The 22,664-nt window shown below is 39.0% G+C and overlaps 1 protein-coding gene across 4 annotated transcripts in view; it reads right to left on the minus strand.

Annotated features, from left to right (window-relative positions):
• The window catches only part of MTUS2 (microtubule associated scaffold protein 2), an 829,118-nt gene that overhangs the window by 70,783 nt on the left and 735,671 nt on the right, over positions 1 to 22,664 (minus strand). For all 4 annotated transcript variants that reach the window (XM_066258934.1, XM_066258931.1, XM_066258933.1 and 1 more), the window contains one exon: positions 20,923 to 20,989. In XM_066258934.1, coding sequence (XP_066115031.1) covers positions 20,923 to 20,989 — 67 coding nt within the window. The remainder of the gene's footprint in view (positions 1 to 20,922; positions 20,990 to 22,664) is intronic.

The following is a 22,664-nucleotide window of genomic DNA, read 5'->3' on the forward strand; positions in this document are numbered from 1 at the left end:
CCACAAAGACTCTGCTTGCCCTCCACTTTCTCTCCTTCTTTCCCTCTGGCGAGAATGCACCCCTGCCCACATCAGCCTCAACCACACAGGCAGGGATAAAGGTTTAAGGAACAGTGGAGCAGCGACGCAAGGCCATCCATGGGCCTCTCACTTTTGGACTACTACACAAAAGAAAAATATCTCTCTTATGTATTCCATATATAAATTCCATATATTGAGGACCTCTTTGTTACAGCAGCTTATATACTTGAACTAACTTAGGTATATTGGAGAAATATAGATTTTGTTTTGTTTTGCTCTGAGGTGGGAGGTATAGGTGGGCAGAGATAAAACTATTTGGCCATGAAGAATATTGCCTGTGGTTAACCAAGAGGTGACCTCAAGAGAGATCAGGGCTAAGTACATGGCTTTGGGTGGAAGCGGCTTAGGTGGTATTTAAAGCTGTAATGGTAGATGAAATCAACAGAGATCATAGAAAATGAGAGGGAAAAAAAGCTCAGGACAGCATTTAGAATAGATACTCGAAGGAGAGAGATCCTTACTTCATTTTTGTGTTACAATTACTTGCTAACATGCTTGTCTTCCTAACTGATTATAAACTCTTTGGGTTCATTATAGCTTTCTCATACCTGAATAAAATATCTGAATTACTTTATTATGCAGAACAGACATTTAAATTTTTTCTGAAGAATAACACTCTTGAAATATTATAGAGTTTAGCAAAAGATGTGCTTTTAATTTTCCTGTTCATGACTGTAGACTTAGGCCGCCCCCTGCCTGCCATTAGGGCTGGGATTCAGAGAAAAGATCACACACACTGATAAGTTGTAGGCCAAGAGGGACTGTGGCAAACTTGAGAGACCTGTGTGCCCAGGTGAAGGAGCAGCTGCCATTCAGTCAAAAAAACAAAACAAAAAAACAAAACAAAACAAAAAAAACCCTCCAAAAACAAAAAACAAACAAAAACCCATCATGGTAAAAAATAAGCAAAAGACACTTTTACAGAAGATATTGAAATAGCCAGTTAGCATATAAAAAGTGCCCAACATCACCAGTGATCAGGGAAATGCAGATTAAAATCATAATGAGGTATCATCTGACACACCTACAAGGATAGCTTAAATAATAACAACAAAATTACTGATAATACCAAATGTTGGCAAGATTATGAAGGTCCTGGAACTCTCAAACATTCTTGGGACAGTGCAAAATGGTGCAACCATTTCGAGAACTGTTTAGCAGTGTCTTCTGATTTAAACCCATCTGTCCTATGACACAGTTGTATCTCAAGTAAGAATTTACTTGAGAGAAATGAAAAGTCTCTGTCCACAAAAAGTCTTGTGCAAGAATAGTCATGACAGCAAAAGAGGTGGAAACAACCCAAATATCCATCAGCAGATGAATTGATTTTGGTGTATTCATGCAAAGAGAACACTACTCAAAAATGAAAAGGAACAGACTACTGATATACTTAGCAATGTGGATGAATCTCTTATGTGGAACAAAAGCTTCCCACAATGGTGGGATGCAAATAACTTAACAACTGGTTCTCTGCCCTAATGACCGTTTGAAGTAGAAAAAAATGACATATCAAAGGTAGTTTATTATTTCATGCATTCAGTACTTAAATAAGAATAAAAGAGGTACACAAAACTAGATTATAAGAGATTTAAAGTATTAATGAAAAAAATTTTAACAATACCTGAACAAAAAAAAGCTGTTATTTAAGATATTTTCATATTGGTTCTTGATTGGCGTCCTCATGTGCAATTTTTTTTAACATTAGACAAAATGAGCATTACTATGGGAGCTTAGAATATGCTGTTGCATAGATGAACGTTAAAAAAGAGTAAGAAATGTAAATTTGTGATTTCCACACTGGGCAGCTGCCCAGGTACCCACCTTAGAAAGAACCCTGATTACAAGTGCCATTTGAACAACTGGTTCACCAAACTCAACAAAAAATTAGGTATTAGTTCTGCCAAACCAGTGCAAACCAGCTGAATCCCACCACTGGCTTCCAGAAACAAAAAACTCTATACTGTCTAATCCCATTGATATGACATCAGGGAACAGGCAAAACTAATCCATGGTGTGAGCAATAAGAAAGTAGTCACTTTAGATGAAGTGAACTGCCTGGAAAGAGGCTTGAGGGAACTTTGTGGAGCGATCCTGCTTGGGTGTAAGGATGTATTCATAGCCAAAGACCATCAAACTGGACATTTAAAAATAATTTTTTAAAACTACAAAATAGTCTTTTCTATTATTTATCCACATATTTGCCATTTTGAGCTTCTTAAGTCTTTCTGGTAGACCTAAGTCTATATCATTTTTAAAGAATTTTTCTTTAGATATAGAGGTCTAGGTTGACAGTTCCCTCTTTTCTTTTTTAATTTTTAAAAAATTTTTAATGTTGCCTTACAGATTTTTTATTAGTTTTAATAGAGTGACATCAATAAATCAGGGTACATATGTTCAAAAAAAACATCTCCAGGTTATCTTGTCAATCAATTATGTTGCATACCCATCACCCAAAGTCAGATTGTCCTCTGTCACCTTCTATCTAGTTTTCTTTGTGCCTCTCCCCCTTCCCCTCCTCCCCTCGTAACCACTACACTCTTGTCAATGTCTCTTAGTCTCATTTTTATGTCCCACCTATGTATGGAATAATGCAGTTCTTTGTTTTTTCTGATTTACTTATTTCACTTTGTATAATGTTATCAAGATCCCACCATTTTGTTGTAAATGATCTGATGTCATCATTTCTTATGGCTGAGTAGTATTCCATAGTGTATATGTGCCACATCTTCTTTATCCAGTCATCTATTGATGGGCTTTTTGGTTGTTTCCATGTCCTGGCCACTGTGAACAATGCTGCAATGAACATGGGGCTGCATGTGTCATTATGGATCAATGTTTCTGAGTTTTGGGGGTATATACCCAGTAGAGGGATTGCTGGGTCATAAGGTAGTTCTATTTTCAGTTTTTTGAGTTTTTTGAACCACCATACTTTCTTCCATAATGGTTGTACTACTTTACATTCCCACCAACAGTGAATGAGGGTTCCTTTTTATCCACAGCCTCTCCAACATTTGCTATTACTTGTCTTGTTAATAATAGCTAATCTAACAGATGTGATGTGGCATCTCATTGCAGTTTTGATTTGCATTTCTCTAATAACTAATGAAGATGAGCATCTTTTCATATAGCTGTTGGCCATTTGTATCTCTTCCTGGGAGAAGTGTCTGTTCATGTTCTCTTCCCATTTTTTTTATTGGATTGTTTGTTTGTTGTTGAGTTTTATGAGTTCTTTGTATATTTTGGATATCAGGCCCTTATCTGTGCTGCTGTTTGAAAATATCATTTCCCATTTAGTGGGCTGTCTGTTTATTTTGTTGTTAGTTTCTCTTGCTGAGCAAAAACTTCTTAGTCTGATGTAGTCCCATTCATTTATTTTTGCCTTCACTTCCCTTGCCTTTGGAGTCAATTTCATAAAATGCTCTTTAAAACCAAGGTCCATGAGTTTAGAACCTATGTCTTCTTCTATGTACTTTATTGTTTCAGGTCTTATATTTAGGTCTTTGATCCATTTTAATTAATTTTACTAAAAGGGGACAAACTGAAGTCTAGTTTCATTCTTTTGCATGTGGCTTTCCAATTTTCCCAGCACCATTTGTTGAAGAGGCTTTTCTTTCTGTTGTGTACTGTTGGGCCCTTTATCAAAAATTATTTGACCATATATGTGGTTTTATTTCTGGGCTTTCTATTCTGTTCCATTGGTCTGAGTGTCTATTTTTCTGCCAATACCATGCTGTTTTGATTGTCATGGCTCTATAATATAGTTTGAAGTCAGGTATTGTAATGCCCCCAGCTTCATTCTTTTTTTTTTTTAGGATTGCTTTGGCTATTCGGGGTTTTTATAGTTCCATATAAATCTGATGATTTTTTGTTCCATTTCTTTAAAAAATGTCATTGGAATTTTGATGGGAATTGCATTAAATTTGTATATTGCTTTGGGTAATATGGCCATCTTGATTATATTTATTCTTCCTATCCAAGAACAAGGAATATTCTTTCATCTCATTGTATCTTTTTCGATTTCCCTTAAAAATGCTTTGTAGTTTTCATTATATAAGTTCCTTGCATTCTTTGTTATGTTTATTCATAGGTATTTTATTTTTTTTTGTTGCAATCATGAAGGGAATTGTTTTTTTGAGTCCGTTCTCAAAAGTTTCATTGTTGGCATGTAGAAAGGCTATGGACTGTTGTATGTTAATTTTGTATCCTGCAACCTTATTGTATTGGCTTATTGTTTCTAGTAGTCTTTTTGTAGATTCTTTGGGGGTTTTCAATTTATAGGATCATATCATCTGCAAAAAGTGATACCTTTACTTCTTCTTTTCCGATATAGATGCCTTTTATTTCTTTGTCTTGTCTGATTGCTTGGGCTAGAACCTCTAGCACCACATTAAAAAAGAGGGGAGAGAGTGGACAACCCTGTCTTGTTCCTGATTTAAGGGGAAAGCCTTCAGTTATGTGCCATTTAATATTTTGTTAGCTGATGGTTTATCATATATGGCCTTTATCATGTTGAGATATTTTCCTTCTATACCCATTTTGTTGAGAGTCTTAAACATAAAATTGTGTTGTATTTTATCGAATGCCTTTTCTGCATCTATTGATAAGATCATGTGGTTTTTCTTCTTTGTTTTGTTGATATGGTGTATTACGTTAATCGTTTTATGTATGTTGAACCATCCTTGAGATTCTGGGATGAATCCCACTTGATCATGATGTATTATTTTTTTAATATGTTGTTGTATTCGATTTGCTAGTATTTTGTTTAGTATTTTCGCATCTGTATTCATTAGAGATATTGGTCTGTAGTTTTCTTTTTTTGTGCTGTCCTTGCCCGGTTTCGGTATGAGGGTTATGTTGTCCTCATAAAATGTGTTTGGAAGTATTGCTTCTTCTTCAATTTTTTGGAAGACTTTGAGTAGAATAGGAACTAAATCTACTTTGAATGTTTGATAGAATTCACTACTATAACCGTCTGGGCCTGGACTTTTATTTTGGGGGAGGTTTTTAATAAATTTTTTTATTTCTTCCCTGCTTATTGGTCTGTTTAGGCTTTCTGCTTCCTCTTGACTCAGTCTAGGAAGGTTGTATTGTTCTAGGAATTTATCCATTTCTTCTAGATTGTTGAATTTAGTGGCATAAAGTTTTTCATAGTATTCTACAATAATTCTTTGTATATCTATGATGTCCATGGTTATTTCTCCTCTTTCATTTTGGATTTTGTTTATATGAGTTCTTTCTCTTTTCTCTTTGGTAAGTCTTGCCAAGGGTTTGTCAATTTTGTTGATCTTTTCAAAGAACCAGCTCCTTGGTTTATTAATTTTTTCTATAGTTTTTGTGTTCTCTATTTCATTTATTTCTGCTCTGATTTTTATTATCTCCTTTCTTCAGCTGGTTTTGGGTTGTCTTTGTTCTTCTTTTTCTAGTTGCTTAAGGTGTGAAGTTAAGTGGTTCACTTGGGCTCTCTCTTGTTTGTTCATATAGGCCTGAAGTGAGATGAACTTCCCTCTTATCACTGCTTTTGCTGCATCCCATAGATTCTGATATGTTGTATTGTCATTTTCATTTGTCTGTATATATCTTTTGATCACTGCACTTATTTCTTCTTTGACCCACTCATTTTTTAAAAGTATGCTGTTTAGTTTCCACATTTTTGTGGAGTTTTTTCCCTCTTTTTTGCAGTTGAATTCTAGTTTCAAGGCTTTATGATCAGAAAATATGCTTGGTACAATTTCAATTTTTCTGAATTTGCTGATGTTATTTTTGTGGCCCAACATATGGTCAATTCTTGAGAATGATCCATGTACACTGGAGAAAAATGTATACTCTGTCACTTTCGGATGAAATGTCCTGTAGATGTCTATCATATCCAGGTGCTCTAGTGTTTTGTTTAAGGCCAATATATCTTTATTGATTCTCTGTTTGGATGACTGATCTAGAGCTGTCATTGAGGTCTCCAAGTATGATTGTATTTTTGTCAGTTTTTGTTTTAAGATCAATAAGTAGCTGTCTTATATATTTTGGTGCTCCTTGGTTTGGTGCATATATATTAAGAATTGTTATGTCTTCTTGATTCAGCATTCCCTTAGTCATTATGAAATGACCATTTTTGTCTCTGAGTACTTTTGCTGTCTTGTAGTCAGCATTATCAGATATGAGTATTGCTACACCTGCTTTTTTTAATGTTATTTGCTTGGAGTATTGTTTTCTAGCCTTTCACTTTGAATTTGTTTTTATCCTTGTTGCTTAGATGATTTTCTTGTAGGCAGCATACAGTTGGATTTTCTTTTTTAATCCATTCTACTACTCTGTGCCTTTTTATTGGTGAGTTTAATCTGTTTACATTTAGTATAATTATTGACACTTGTGGGTTCCCTATTGCCACTCTATACATTGCTTTCTGTTAGTTTTGTGTCTTGTTTGATTCTTCTCTTTTGTTTTCCTATTCTTTGTTTTTGTTTGGTTGTATTCCATACATCTTTCCTCTGTTGCTATCTTTTTAAAATCATGTGCTTCTGTGGTGATTTTTTCAAAGGTGGTTACCATTAAGTAATGAAAAGGGTTCCTACCCTGTTCATTGTAGTGCACTATCTTGTGAGTACTTTTGCACTCCATTGCCCTTTGCTACTGTTAATCTCTATTCTCCACCCCCCCTTTTTTCTTGTTGTTGTCACAGATTAAGTTTGGTTTTATTGTGTTCTTGGTGGAACTTTTACTTGTGGTTTTGCTTTGTTTTGTTCTTTGTATCTAGTTGGAAAACCCCCCTTAGTAATTCCTGGAGTGGGGGTTTTCTGATGATAAATTCCCTCATCTTTTCTGTATCTGTAAATGTTTTTATTTCTCCTTCATATTTGATGGATAGCTTTGATGGGTATATTATTTGTGGCTGAAAGTTCCTCTCTTTCAGGACTTTAAATATTGGGGTCCACTCTCTTCTAGCTTGTAGAGTTTCTGCTGAGAAATCTGATGATAATCTAATGGGCCTTCCTTTATATGTTGTATTCTTCTTTTCCCTGGCTGCCTTGAGAATTTTTTTTTTGTCATTGGTTTGTGCCAATTTCATTATGATGTGCCTTGGAATAGGTTTGTTGAGGTTAAGAAAACTCGAAGTTCTGTTTGCTTCTTGAATTTGAGGCTTTAGTTCTTTCCACAGGCTTGGGAAGTTCTCATCTATTTTTTGTTTGAATATGTTCTCCATTCCATTTTCTCTCTCTTCTCCCTCTGATAATACCTATTATTCTTAGTTGTTCTTTTTGATGGAGTCAGACAATACCTATAGAGCTTTCTCATTTTTTAAAATTTTTGAGTCTCTTTCTTCTTCTCTCTATTGAGCCTCAAGTTGCTTGTCTTCTATTTCACTAATCCTACCTTCTATCTGGCCTGTTCTATTAGCTAAGCTTGTTACCTCGTTTTTCAGCTTGTGAATTGAGTTTTTCATCTCTGTTTGATTTGTTTTTATAGTTTCAATTTCTTTGGTAATATATTCTTTGTGTTCATTGAGTTGTTTTCTGAGCTCCTTAAATTTCCTTTCTGTGTTTTCTTGTATATCTCTGAGTATTTTTAGGATTTCTATTTTAAATTCTCTGTCATTTAGCTTCAAGGTTTCCAATATATTAAATTTTTTCTCCATAGATTTTTCCTCATCTATCTGTGCTACCTCTCTATCTTTTGTATCCATGATATTTGATTTCCTTTTTCTTAATGGCATCTGAGGGCAGTTTGTTGATAGTATTACTGAGAATTAATAAAAAATAAAAAGTTAAAAAAATAAAAATAAAAAAATAATTATTATCCCCTCCTTTTTTCCCTCTCCTCTCCTCTCCCCTCCTTCTTGAGAAAATCTTGTGTTGAACTGTAAAATATATTGTGCAAAATAGAACAAAAATTATCTCTAATGGAGGGCCTGAGTTGGAGAGAAGTGATAAAGGGGCCAAAAAAAGGGGGTATGGACCCACAAAATGCAAAAAAAAAAAATTTGGGTGGTCAAGAATAAATGATTTGCTTTTAGATGATGGTTCAATAAGAGATATGATGAGAGGAATAAGAGGGAAACAGGAAAAAAAGTGAAAACATTACTATTGTATTTAGTGGATCAAGAATTAGATAAAATGGAGAGCCAGGGTTGGGGGCACTGCTAATGAGTTTAAAAAGTGAAGTAAAAAAAAAAAACCCAAAGTACCACAAAGAAAAATTTCAGTCCCAAATAAAATAATTTGTTCGTGATTGAGGATTGAATGAGAGGAAAAGTAAAGGAGAAAAGAAGAAACTAATATAGAGGGAGAAAAAAAGAAATAGGAAAACACAAAAAGTAGAAAAAAGAAAAAAGAACAAAAGGAGAGAGAGAGAGAGAGAGTTAAGGGTTTTGGAGTGTAACCCTCATAGAGAGAAAGGAAGAGGAAAGGAAAGATAATGGGAGATGTATCTTATGGGTAGTGTAGTTGAAGTAGAGGAGAGTATAAGACCAACAGAGAATTAAATGGCCAACTTGGAAGAGGAAGAAAATAATCAAGACAAGAAGATAAGAGAAACAAATGAACAAATATAATAAAATGGGATAAATTATAAAGTCTGTGGATTATTCTTGATTTTGCAAGGTTATCTTCTTGCTTTTTCTTTTCTCTCCCTCTTCCTGGTCGGTGACTTTGTACCCTGGGCTCTGCCCCTGTGGCACGCTCAGGTAGAGGTTTGCAGTTGTTAAGTCTCTATGGCAATGTCATATATTGGGCTTCAGTCTTGTTGGCAGTCGAGGCTCATTAGCATTTGCAGGCTCCAACAATGAAAGTTTGTTTTCTTGGAACCTCTCTCCTAGTCTCTCCTTCCTGAATTAGTTGCCTGATGATCCAGCTATGGGGTTGCTGCTGCCTCTGCCTGGAGAGTAAGAGGCTCAAAGAGCTGCCAAATCCCCACTCTATTCCCACTCAGCGCAGGGCTCTGGGTAAGGCTCAATCAGTCAGAGCCACTAGCATAATCAGGCGGGACTTTGGCCCACACAAAGACCTCTGACTCTGCCCTTCTGTCCAGAAACATGGGTGCCCACTCCCGGGGGAATCTCTCGCCCACTATCTGTGTTCACCGACTAGGATATTGTGCCGGCTGCCTCTCTCCTTGGGTGAGGCGGTGCCCTGCCTGCCGGGAGAAGTTCGAGCATAGGGAATTTCGCTCCCACTCACTCCCCATGCACCACTTTTCAGGGTGCAGGGGTGACCCCAGACTTCAATTTCAGCCTATACAAAGGCCTCTGACTCTGCCCCTCTGTCCAGGAACACGGGCACCCACTCCCAGGGGAATCTCTTGCCCACTATCCAAGCTTGCTGACCAGGATATCAGGCCGGCCGCCTCTCACTCTGGGTGAGGCACCCTGCCCACACAGAAAAGTTTGAGCCTAGGGAATTTCGCTCCTGCTCATTCTCCATGCACCACTTTTCAGGGCGCAGGGGTGACCCCGAGATTCCGCTTTTGGCCCACACAAAGGTCTCTGACTCTGCCCCTTTGTTCAGTAACACGGGCACCCACTCTTGGGGCTCTAGGAGGAATCTCTCGCCCACTATCTGCATGCACCGACCAGGAGATCGAGGCCGATGGCTGCCCCACTTGCCTTTCTTTGTCTGGGTTTGGCACGAGCATTAGTTTGTGTTGACTGGGTTGCCACAAGCACAGTTTTTCCTCAGCTTGGATGTCCGTGCCACAGCCTGGTTCGGACGTTTGTGCCGCAGTCTGGTTCTATTCACACCCTATGCCCACCTTAGTTCCTATACTCTCAGTTCCCAGTGAAAACAGCCCTTATTTAGGTTAGTGAGGAAGGCAGAGTGTTTCTTCCTCCGTCTTATTTCCTTCGGAGTTGATTATATATTTAGTCAATTTTTCAATCGATCATACCTTCACGTTTAGTGTGGAACTTCTGGAGGCTCCAAGGATAGATTTTTCTGTCTCTGGTTGAAGATCTTGTTGAATTTTTGGTGAGATTTATCGGTATTGCTCCTTACGGCGCCATTTCTCTAACGTCCGACAGTTCCCTCTTCTATAACACTTTGAGAACCTCATCCCACTGCCCCGTTCTGTTTCTAATTATATTTAACTGTCATTCACATCCTTGTCCCCTCTACTTAACGTGCGTCTTTATCTAGTTGCTTTTAATATTTCATCTTTATTATTGCTTTTCAGCAGTTTGACTATCATGTGCTCAGGTATAATTTGTCAATTTGTATCTGTCCTGTTCAGGCTCCACTGAGTTTCTTGGGGTTACCATTGCTCTTTTAAAACCAAATTTATGATGTTTTGGCCATCATTTTTTTTTCAAATATCTTTTTCTCCCCAATCTTTCTCTTCTCCTTCTGTGAACCCACTTATACACCTATTAAACTGCTTAGTGTAGTCCTACGTGTCACTGACACTGTTCATTTCTTTAAAAATCCTTTTTCCTCTCTATTCATCTGATGGGATGCCTGGTGATGGTTTCAGGTTGCTGACCCTTTCTTGGGCAGCCTTCAATCTGCTGTGCAGCCCATTGGCCATTTTTCATTTCAGAGATTCTACTTCTGGGTTCTAACATTTCCATTAGGTTCTTTTTTGTAGTTTTAATTTCTCTCTGGTGCTTCTCTACTGTTTACTCATCAGGATCCCCTTTTTCTGGAAGTGGTTGAACAAGTTTGTAACATCTTTTTAAATTTCTACCTGCTAGTTGCAATCTCTGGGTTCCTTCAATACCCTTTTCAATTGACTTTTTCCCCTGATTATGGATCCTGCTTCTTTGTATGTCTAATTTTATTAAATTCTTTGTTCAACATTGTGAGCTGTATATTGTAGGGAGTTTGCATTACAATGTCTTTCTTTAACAGGTATTAGATTAGTTGACAGGCAGGTAAATTATTAGACTCTTGATTCTGTCAGGTGTGGTTTTTTTGGTTTGTTTGCTTGTTTATTGTTTTTGTTTTTTTGTTTAGGTCTGTCAACTTGCTTTTCTTTAGCTCTAGAAAGACCCGTATTCTAGGTCACAATCTGTACTGCTCTTGCCTGGCCTTTCTCATGTCACGACTGACTGCTCAAGGTGCTCTGGGAGGTGGCTCTAGCAGGGCTGGCTGCAGCTCTGTTGCCTGGTACTTCACAGCTTCCAGAGCCTCCATCAGCTCAAAGTACTGCGCAGCACCCTCTGCCTGGACCCTGCATGTGCAGCCCACCCTTCATCTAACAACACATTCCCGGGGCCCTGCTCTGCTCAGAGGACTCCTCTTCAGTAGTGGCCCTACAATGTTGAGCTGTTTTAATCATCTTGAGGTCTGGTCTCTGCTTCCTCAGATTAGTGAAATGGTAGTCATTTCCTAGAGCACTTCTCTGCGCTGTGGTCTGCTAAGTGGCCCTAGGAAGAGAGCTGGGGCTAACATGGGATGCTCTTAGTGTAACTCCCTTTTCTTAGGAATAATAGGCCTCAGGTGTCCATTGCCCAATGCTTGAAAACAGCTGCTTTGTATATTTTTCCTGTTTCATAGCTGTATAGAGGGCAATGTGAAATCCAGTTCTAGTTACTTTTTTTATGGCTGGAAGCATAAGAGTGGGTATGAGGAGTTGATAAAAGCCCCTGGGTGATTCCAACAGGCTTCCACCTCTTCCCATGGGGACCCTGACCTAGAATTAACATCTTAGAAAAGTAAGAGTCAGGCAGGTGGCTGCCCAAAGCTATCTCAGTAAAATGCTGTTATGATGTACAGCACATGATTGGTCTTGTCATTTGATTACAATTTTAGCTTTCTAGAGAGATCTGCCTATAAGGAGATATATTTCTTATTATAAATTAATAAACTGGTATTTGTTTTGTACATCAGGCTTTAGTCAATATAGGTAAAAGATGTTTTCTTGACAGCCAGAGCCATTCTTGGTGTATTAATGAATAAAACAAAAGAAGTGGGCCACAGTGACTCCACCAAGGTCAAAGCCCACACTCTGCTGCCAGCCTGGTCTATAGGAACCATTATCTGATTAGTTAAACTCTGACCATATTCTTCGTTAGCAGCTTTTATTTTCTTTAAGAAAACAGTTAGTTGTGTTAACGAGCCCTAAGATCATGACTAGATTCATTATGGCTGAAACCAAGGAAGTCTTCACATAGTTACTCAGAGTATAGAACTGGTCTAGTTATCATCTTCTCCACAGAATTAACTTCCCAAAGACCTGATATTTGACTGAAAATCTGAAATTTTGGTAAAAATAAGTAAATAGATAAAAAACGACTTGCATATTACATAAGCGTATATTGCAATTTATATATTACTTTGTTCAAGTAAACTGCCAAACAAAGCAAAAAGATTGACAGTACTTGTGAATACCTCCATATGGCCTGGGAGGCATCTGTGGCCCTCTGAATGAAGAAGAAGAATTGACAATGACATCAGACAAGAAAAATCAAATGTTAACCCTGATTGGGTTACAAACAGTCCTCTGAACTCCTAGACCTCTGGCACCTGACTCAGTGTACTGGGTTTAAATTATCTGGTTCTGTGTCCATCTCTCTGATACACAGGCATTCCCTGAGGTCACAGATTGTGTCACATCCCTCTGTGATTTCTTGCACATAAATGGGGGTATGTCTCCTGGGCTCAATCAAGCTTATAAGATGAAGCAGTAAATGCTCAAAAATCAAGGTGCTCAGCCTTGGGCTGGGATTCAATATATGAAGAAAGATAAAAGGAGATCTGTATGCATGAGAAACTCACAAGGCCAGGTGATTGTACTTGCATAATTTGCATGTAATTGTCATTGAAAACACGTATTTTGCAAGATGCTCTTTAGCAGTTTTCTTCTGAAGTAACAGAATAATATCTGGGCAAGGTCATCAAGAGAAAAGAGCACATTTCCTAGTCTCCTTTTTGATGAGCGTTGCCTTGTGACTTCATTCTGGCCAACGAGATCTAAGCTGAAGTATATAGTTCCTGGTAACTTTCCTCCAGAGAGAGTTAGTTGTATATAGCAGGTAATGTCTTTCTCTTGGTTTTTAATATCTTCCTGAGACACCAGTTGAGATCTTACAACATGAAGGTAGCATGTGATCATGGTGAAACAGATAAGAACCCAACTCTGTGATTTCTTATGGTTACTGTATTTCCTCATGTAAAAGACGCACCTTTTTCCAAAAAAATTGGGGTCTAAAAACTGGGTGCATCTTATACAGTGGTTGTAGATTTTTTTACTTGCAATTCTCGCTTTTTTGCGCTTGTTTTCTTTGTGCTCATTGTTTTGCACTTGTTACCAGTATATTATTGTAGGTTACATTTTGCCAAGTTCTGCCCAGAAATGGCTCACAAAAGATTTTCGTACAGTGCTGAATTCAAGTTAAAAGTGATCCAGTTTGCAAAGGTGAATGGAAATCGTGTTGCTGAACATAAGTTTGGTCCTCCTCCAACTGAGATACCAATCCGATACTGGCAACAGGAAGAAGAGAAACCCTACTGAAAATTCCACAGCAGAAGAAGGCCATGAGAGGCAAGTCAACAAAATGGCCTGAATTTACAGAGGGAATTGAAGATATGGATTGAAGAACAAAGAGCAATTGGAATTCCTGTGTCCACAAAAATGGTTCAGCATGAGGAAAGAAGAATTGTTGATGAAAAAGAAGTTACCGATTTCAAAGCAGGACACAATCAGTGCTTCAGGTTCATGAAACAGAATGGACTAGGCAAATTTGAACACACACCAGACTTGTCCAAAAGATGCCTGAAAGCTATGAGCTGAAGGTCCTTGAATTTCATTGTTTGTCATTCCATGTCAGAAGACACATCAGTTTGAGTTGGGACAGATTGCAAATATGGATGAAGTCCCCTTTCAATTTGATGTCCCAAGTAACAGAACTGTTGATAAGAAGGAGGTGAAAACTGTAACTGTGAAGACAAGTAAACATAAGAAGAGCCATTATACAGTTGTTCTAGCTTGTTGTGCCGATGGAACCCAGCTGCCTCCTATGCTGACTTTCAAACGCAAAGCAATGCCAAAAGAAGACATTCCTCAAGGAGTGATTATCCACATTCATGATATGGGTTGGATGGATCAGGAAGGGATGAAGATCTGGTTTGAGAAAGCTTGGAGAAGGAGACCAGGTGGGCTCTTATGTAAACCTGCCCTATTGGTGCTTGATCAGTTCAGGGCACACATAACAAAAAACACAAAGAAGATTGCTCCAGAGAAAAAAGCAAAACTTGCTGTCATACCTGGAGGCTTGACATCCCACCTCCAACCACTTATGTCAGCATTAACAAACCCTTCAAAGATGAATGGAACCAATAAATGAAGTCTTCTGGGGACAATTTGACACCAGCAAAAAGAGTGAAGAAACCAACTAGAGGAGAAGTTTGTACCTGGGTGAAAAGATCCTGGAATAATATCAAGATTGAGATTGTTGTCTAGTCATTTAAGAAATGTGGTATTTCAAATGCCATAGATGGAACTGAGGACAAGACATTATATGAAGACAGTGATTCATCATCAGACACAGATAAGGACAAGCTAATGGATGTGAGTTTTGACAGTGATGAGGAGTTGTATGAATTTTATGATGAGTAAAACTTGACTTCAATAACTTTATGTAATATTTTTTTTTCCAAATTTCAGGCCCCCAAATTAAGGTGCATCTTATACATGGGAAAATATGGTATATGATGTGGGGTTTGCTTTTACTTTCTGTGAATGTGACTTACTCCAAATGTTTGGAGTCTTCCAGGTATCATATTATTGATTTACAGTCTAATTCTTTTATAATCCAAAACTATTTTTGTGTGATTTCAATTCTTTTATATTATCTGAGGTTTGTATTATAGCTCAAAATATGGTCTATGTTGTTCAGTGTTCTGCGTGCATTTGAAAAGAATACTGTTGTATGGAGGAATGCTCTTAATATCAATTAGGTCAAGTTGGTTGATATTACTGTTCAAATCTTTTATATCTCTCCTGACTTTCTGCTTGCTTGTTCTATTGATACTAAGAAAGGAAAGCTGAAGTGCCCAAACATAATTGTGGGTTTATTTCTCATTTTAGTTCAATGGGTTTTCACTTCATGTTATTTGAAGCTCTATTGTTAGGTATATAGATATTTAGTATTGTTATGTCTTTTCAGTAAACTGACTCCTTCGTTATTATGTAATGGTCATCTTCCTCCTGAGTAAAGTTCTAGGTCTGAAGTTTACTTTGTTCGATATTAACACAGACACTCCAATTCTTCTTTTGATTGGTGTTAGCATAGATATTTTCTATCCCTTTATTTGTCTTCATATTTGAAGTAGGTTTAACTGGTGTGCTTAGGAGAGATATTGTTATAAATTAGATAATGTCCATTATTATTCTGATCTCAAGATTTTTTTTTTGAAATATTTTCTTAGCTTTTACATTTTGACTCAGCTTTTTTTAAAGCTACGAGAGGATGGAGGATAGAAGAATCTAATTTGAAATTTAAGGGGATTAGCACATACTAAACCCCCTCTATTCTGCCAAATACTCTGCTAGATCCTTTGTATTCATTCACCGAGTGGACAGGACTATTCCCTCCAATTTACTGAGGCTGTTCCAGCGCACAGCACAGTCTGCTAACAGCCTCCCATTGTCATTCATCCTTTTTCTGAAGTAACAGAATAATATCTGAGCAAGGTCATTAAGAGAAAAGAGCACATTTCCTAGTCTTCCTTTTGATGAGCATTGTTGTGACTCTGTTCTGGCCAATGAGATCTAAGGTGAAGTATATAGTTCCTGGGAACTTTCCCCCAGAAAGAGCTGACACACTCTCTGTTTCTTTGCTCATTCCTTCCTCCATCCTCCTATCTGGAGCACAGACATGGCTTTCACACCATTGCCACACTGGCCCATGGGGAGAAGGGCCACAGTCTTGAGGGCAGAACAGTGAGCTATAAGAAGCTTGGGCCCCTGCGGACTCTGTGGAGCAGAACCATCCCTGCCTCAAGCTGTTCCTCATGACTCTTCTATAAGAGGGAAATAAAAATCTACTTTGATTAGGCTACTACTACTTGGGGACTTCATTTTTCATCCCTGAACCCAACCCTAATGGATTAGTCTAGGGTCAATTTAACACCATAGTGTGTTATATAATCACACTCTGCTCCATGTTTGGACTGATCTGAGCAGCATCTGTTATGATTTTGTGTTAAAGCCATATAGAAATGGGAGGCAAGGCTATTTTATTCTGTTCCTTTGACTTTTCAATGTATTAAATTAAAAATTTTAAATATAATTTAGTGGTGGGTCTAGAATGCCATGGAAAACTTACATCCTATTTGTAGCAGATGCTGATTTGGGTTTAGGGTCTGACTCTTTCCCTTCCAGGCATGTGCTCTCAGGGAAGTGACTTACTCTGTCTGAACCTTAATTTTCTATAAAATAAATATACCAACATTCAATTTTATTGAGTTGTTGGATTGATTAAGTAAAATATATATGACAGAGCTTGGTAAGTACTAAGCACTATGTAAATATAAGGGGTTATAATCATAACATTTGGAAACATGTTTTATCTATAACTCTGAAAGGTGAAATTATTCCACAAATACACTTACAGTAGTGTTTTTATGTATGTGTGGGTTGCTAGTTATAAATGAGAATAAATTGAAAAACATATTCTAGTTAGTAACTTAAAAACATAATAAACAATTTGTGGTGTATTTCCACAAACGTAGACTCCTATCTTACTTTCATGTCAAAGCTGTCAGAATTCTTTAATATCTCTTAGTTTATATTATAGACTATCCAGGGTTTTTTAATGAAAAAAAAATTTTTTTTTTACTTTATTTCAATAGGCTGACTTTGATGTAAGGGTTGATTTCACCATTTAGCTTTTTAAACAATATCTGAGAAACACTTCCAGAATGATTGCCTTGTTCAAAACTGCTCTCTGCTTTAAAACTGTGTTTCATTCTAGTGTTTTTAAAGTGTTCAGTAGAGAAAAAAAAGTCCATCTTAAATCTGAAGCTGGTAGAAAGATAAAAACCCAATGGATCAGGCCTGGGGCAGGAATAGCCAGAGTATAGGCAGTAACAAGTTCAAGAGAGGAAGGGGGTTAAGAGAGGGTGAGGGAAGCAGAAGACAACCTTGTCCCCAGCCTTGGAGACTGGGGGCAGTGGCAGGTAAATAAGAGCAGAAGGAGGGCAGCTGGGGTGACTGAGAGCTTCAAAGATGATTGTCAATTTCACACCAAATTCAGGTAGTCACAGCTCCGAGCACCCCGAGGAAGGACTCTGGCAGGACACTGTAGTGGAGTCGGCGTTGGTTCAGCTCAAGTCTGCACGCACATCTCAGCGGGACTCTGTCTGGCTTGGGGAATGCCAGGGCCGGCTAGGAGATAAGCCAGGGGCTCCGTCTGAGCCCAGCTCTGCACTGCCTGTTTGTCTGTATGGTGGAGTTCATTTAATTTATATATTTTTAAGGCTCAGTTTCCTAATAAGGCAGCTTTGCTGGAGGGAGGGTCATAAACGTCCACCTGATGGCAGTTAACAACTTGAAGACTAAGGTCTCAGAAGAAAATTTCCCTTTAGGAAGAATGTTTCATAAATCTGTTTCAGCATTTATACATGTAAGAGTAGAGTAATGCTTAATTAATTCAATATCTGACTTCCAAATTTGGAGAATGATACTGTATCAAAAAATCAAGGCTCATTTTAAGATTTACATTTTCTGGGAAATCCTAACATTAAACCTATTACTAACATTTTTGCTCCCCCTCCGCTAGATGTGGGGCTGGATCCTGGTTTCCTGGAGGCCCGTTGCCTTGCATCCCTCAATCGCTAAAGCTTAGGGCAGGCTTTTCCAGGAATGGTCGGTCCCAAGGCAGGCCAACTTCAAAGGCAAGGCAAAAGTCGGCATCCCTGGAGGGTGACTTGAGGATGAAAAGCTTTCAAGAAGATGAGCGGAGATCCCTGTCTCTGGAGGGGATACAATGAAACACAACGAACAGCAATTTTCAGCCACTCCACAAGGACTGTACTCTTAGACCACAAAAAGCTCCACCCCAAACTATACCCTGGTGCATAGTTGGACATTCTCTGTCTTTTCTCAGGTAGGTGTGTATGTGAGAGAGAGAGAAAGAGAGAGGCTGATTTAATTTCCTCTTTATGACAACCCTAGAAACAGTGAGATTAAATCCACCCGAACCTTTTACCTTGATTTACAGAACAAATATCAAGGATGTATCACATACAGATAAATTTAGAACAAATGGCAAATACTATCAAAACTATTGGTCCATACTTTTGAGGGAAAAAATACAAGAGAAAAAAAGTAATTTGCAAATAATATATTCTTTGTTGCAAAACCCAGTAAAACTCCAAATACTCCATGGGGAAGAGTAGCTTATTCTAATTTATCAGTATGATAGAATGTTCTATGAATAGTGCATGTCAAGCACAAAAAGCGTTTTTGATACAAAGGGGAATGGGAAACAGTTGTTCTTTCCATAGTTGTGCATAATGAGTAATGCCTGAAAAACGATTATGGCACCCAATGGTCCAGGTTACATTCATTGGGGCAGCAGGCTTTAGTATGTGCTCAGTAATTGTGTTCTTTCCCTCCTTACATGCACCCACCCCAATCTTAGTCATTCTACAAGGCCCATCTCAGATAGCTGCTCCTCCACACAGCCTCTGCGTGTAGCTTGAGGACATGAGCTGAGTGTTAGTCACCATTACGATGCATAGCACTGGGTCTCAACTGGCCCACATGGCTTCTTTGTGCAAATAGAAAAAAGCGTTCCAGCATCTGGGAGGCAGCAGCCCTATGCCAGTTGGGGGTACAAAGGCGCAGCATTTTAGCCCATATTCAGAGGGAGCCTTATTGCAGGCTACAACCTACTTTTTGCAGCTTTCCCCTTTCTCCCATGTCTAAATTCACAACCTTTAGAAAGTCCTAATTTCTATTTAGAGCTAGGCTTGACCATCTTTCTTTGTCTATGATCATTTGTAAGCCAGGAAAGCAGAGCTTAATTCTGTTGTTTTCTCAAAGGAATACTTTGTAGGTCAAGACACTAGAATTTATGGACTTTTCCGTTAATGTGGAGCCCAAACCCCCTGTCTTTCTTCCTTCACAAATGCAGTCTCTGCAGCAGCGTGGGAGCTTGCTGCGGAGATGCCCGCTGGGGCGGACGCTGGGCCGAGTGGACTGGGCAGCAAGCTGCTAATACTGTCCACCCCCCACTCCCCCCAAACTATGGCTTTTTCATTTGGCAGGTGATTGCTGCTTCTGTTCTTAGCACTAACACAGAAATGAAATGACTTAAATACAAAACACTGATAAACTCTGTAAGGTTCCTGCTGCAATCAGAAGCTTCTGGAAAGGACAGAGGGAAGCTGCACTGGATGTGGGTCACCAAACCCAAAACATCACCTTGGGGTGCAGACACCTCTGGGGAAAGATTCAACCTAGAGGTGAAGAGTTCTGTTTTCTGATGGAAGGCACTACAACCTAATAGTTATGGAAGTTACCTCACAGACTGTTTCATCACTGGTGTCTTCTTTAGCTGACTTTCCTCCTTATGAAGGGGAACAAGGGACAGAGAGGATAGCTAGCTCACCTTACTTGACCAGGTGGGTCATGTGCCTCCAAAGCCCATGCTCAGAACCCCTTAAGAACGCACCGCTTCACGGAGAAACATGCCCTGTGGACCTTGGCGTCCAGGAGCGTCCCTCTGCAGCTCTGCTGCTGCTGGTCCAGGCAGGCTGCTCTCAGAAAACTCACGTCGGGTTCCTCCCTGGGGCTTCCCACCCAGAGGCTCAGGCTGGGGAGGAAAACTGCCATTTCCTGCTTTGCCACAGGGGCCCCACTGTCCTGAGAGGGGAGAAGAGGCTATTGCTGATCCCTCTAAATGACAAAAGAAGTCACAAAACTATAGTGAAGAACTAAAAAAAAAAATTAGAGTTAAAAAGAAAGGGCAAAGAAGCTCTGTTTGGACATCACTACCCTGCCCACTTGCACATACTCAGGGCCAGTTCCCAGGAAGCCTGACCTTCAGACTCAAGCCCATGTGCACGGCTGGCCCAGAGGAGGAGGCTCTGGGAAGGCCGGGGCCAGGTCAGTCCTCTGCTCCTGGTGGAGACCACACCTGTACACGCAGGCTGCCCCCAGGACCACACTGCAGGGGGACAAATGCTCACTGGAAGGAAAAGAGCAGCAGCCCAAGGGGCACAGGCTGTTGATTTCACCTTTGCTGACTGCTTCCTGGGGAAACAGAATAGCGGGACCTCAAGAGAGGATTGGGATCAGGAGAGGGAAGGTGGCAAATACTGGTTTGATCTTTGGCTTCAAGTGGAAGCCCTGGGGTCCGGGGACCGTCCTGTCATCTGTGAGGTCTCCTGTGTTCAGACGGAATAACACCATCCTATCAGCAACAGACCAGGAGTTTCAACACGAACCTCAGCATTTGAATCCCCCCAAATGTATGCTGTTGACCTGGTGCTGTAGCGCAGAGGATTCCGTGGCAGGACACACAGGGTGGGCAGCCACAGAACCCTAGCATCTCAGACAGCACCTGTGCAGCCCACTGGAGCTGCCTGCCCAGGGGACGCCTAAGCATGAACTAACTGCCTGTCACAGCGCAAACACAGATGGACAGACGGGCTGCCATCTGTGAGGAGCAGGGGCCAGGTCTGGTCAGCTCCACAGTAGACTGTTACAAAGCTGCCTCTATAACCACAGAGTTATGGCTCCCCGCAAGGCTGCAGCAGCTCACTGCTGTGCTGGGTAAGACACTTCATTTGTCTGGGCAGGTCTACTTTGGCTCATTACACGAGACATAATTGCTTTTGTTGCACATTCACAGGTATCAGGAAAAAAGGCATGCTGCACGTGCCTCATTTTCAATGCCCTACTTACCGACTTCGTCCCTGATGTTTGCAAGTTCAATTGACAGCTCTTTTTCTTTCACAAGGGCACTTTCATTCTGAAAAAACAAAACGGAAACTGAGAGTCCCCCAGTTTGATGCCAGATAGCACTTTCACATGTTTAATTAATGAATCGTATTAAACAAATATTTGTAAGCCTCAAGCAGATAATTTTCTCATTAGATACATATATAAAAACTTCCAAAACCAAGCCTGACTCATTCATCTGGATCGTATTCAACATGCAAAGCTTGCAATACAACATTAAAGATATCCATGGTTGTGCTTTTCTCTATGTTGCTTTTATATAGATCATCCTTCAATACTCTTTTGCATATTTACGTTCTTTACATTAACCTACTGTAATATATTATTATACACTGTTAATTATTTTCACCATTATAAGATTTTGAGCATGAAAATGACCACATCCTATTGTTCTGAGGGACAAATGCTTATTTTACTAACTGTCCTCTCAAATTTACCCTTTGTCCACACATGCATGGTCAGCTCCCTAACGAATAATGAGCACAAAACATAACATATTTCTCTTTGTACATTAAGGCCAACAATAAATAGAAGTCTTCAGAGTTTCTAGTGTCGGATTCTATATCAATAAAAGGAATAAGAGGAAATCTCACATTTGTATAATTTAGTGCAAAGAATGTCATTTGTAACTAAATAACTGCTAAGAAAAGTAGTTGAAGCAATGCTGAATATATATAAAATCTTCATTATTGTTTCATCTTAAACATTTATGAAGATTGTATTACTACTATAATAAATAACTAAGAAAGATGTGTCATATAAATTCTCTTCAAGTTAAAGATACTCAAAATATAAAGTCTGTCATTCTGTAGAATGTACTCCCAAAGCAAACGTGCACCAAATATCTAGCATGAATATCATTGGGGCCTTGTGAATGTTCTTCCTTTATTAACCCCTTTTGACTTTGACTTTCACCTCTGAAGAAGCTGTGCTAAATCTGAATAGACAGTTTTCACAATCTCATTTCTGTGTCTGCTGCATTTAGACTCAGGTTACATGTTTGGGTTAAGGGGCGGGTCTCAGGTTATCCAAAAGGCATTTGCTAGGCAAGGTCATCATTTCATAATTCCAAAATAAAACTCTATTTGCAGAATAAACTGAGAGCTATATATGTATTTTTTTAGTCCCAGATATCAATAGTTATGAGATCATGGTTCTCTTAGGAATAACGTAGCAGTGATACATCCTTTGAGGGACAATGGATCTTATTCATGAGATCCATTCATGAAGCTCTCTCCTTCCATCCCAGCGCAGAGCATCCTTGCCTCCCTAGATTTGAAGGCTGGAGACTGTGCCCGCAAGTGTATGTTTTCCTAATCACTAAGTGATGCTGCCTCTCTGCCATGTCCACTGCACAAGGGTTAAATAAATTAATTCAGGTGAGGTAGTTAGAATGGTGCCTGGCACTTAGCAAGCTCTATACAAATGTTAGTTGTTTTATAACTTCGTTGTTTCCTTTTATGTTATTTGTAACTGGATAACATCCTGTAGATAATAGGTGCTTTCATATTATCAAAATGTATTTAAAATTGTCATACCAATCTTACACTCTTTTGTTTGTTTGTTTTATTTTGTTTTGTTTGTAGCAGCTTTCTGGCTCTGCCCCAATTCTACTCTAAGTTCAAAGACTGGAGAACCCAGAACAGAAAATATATTTTACTTTTTTTTTAATTTTATTTTTCCAA

Source organism: Saccopteryx bilineata, chromosome 2 (genome assembly GCF_036850765.1).
Source record: "Saccopteryx bilineata isolate mSacBil1 chromosome 2, mSacBil1_pri_phased_curated, whole genome shotgun sequence".
NCBI classification, from domain to species: Eukaryota; Metazoa; Chordata; class Mammalia; order Chiroptera; family Emballonuridae; genus Saccopteryx; species Saccopteryx bilineata.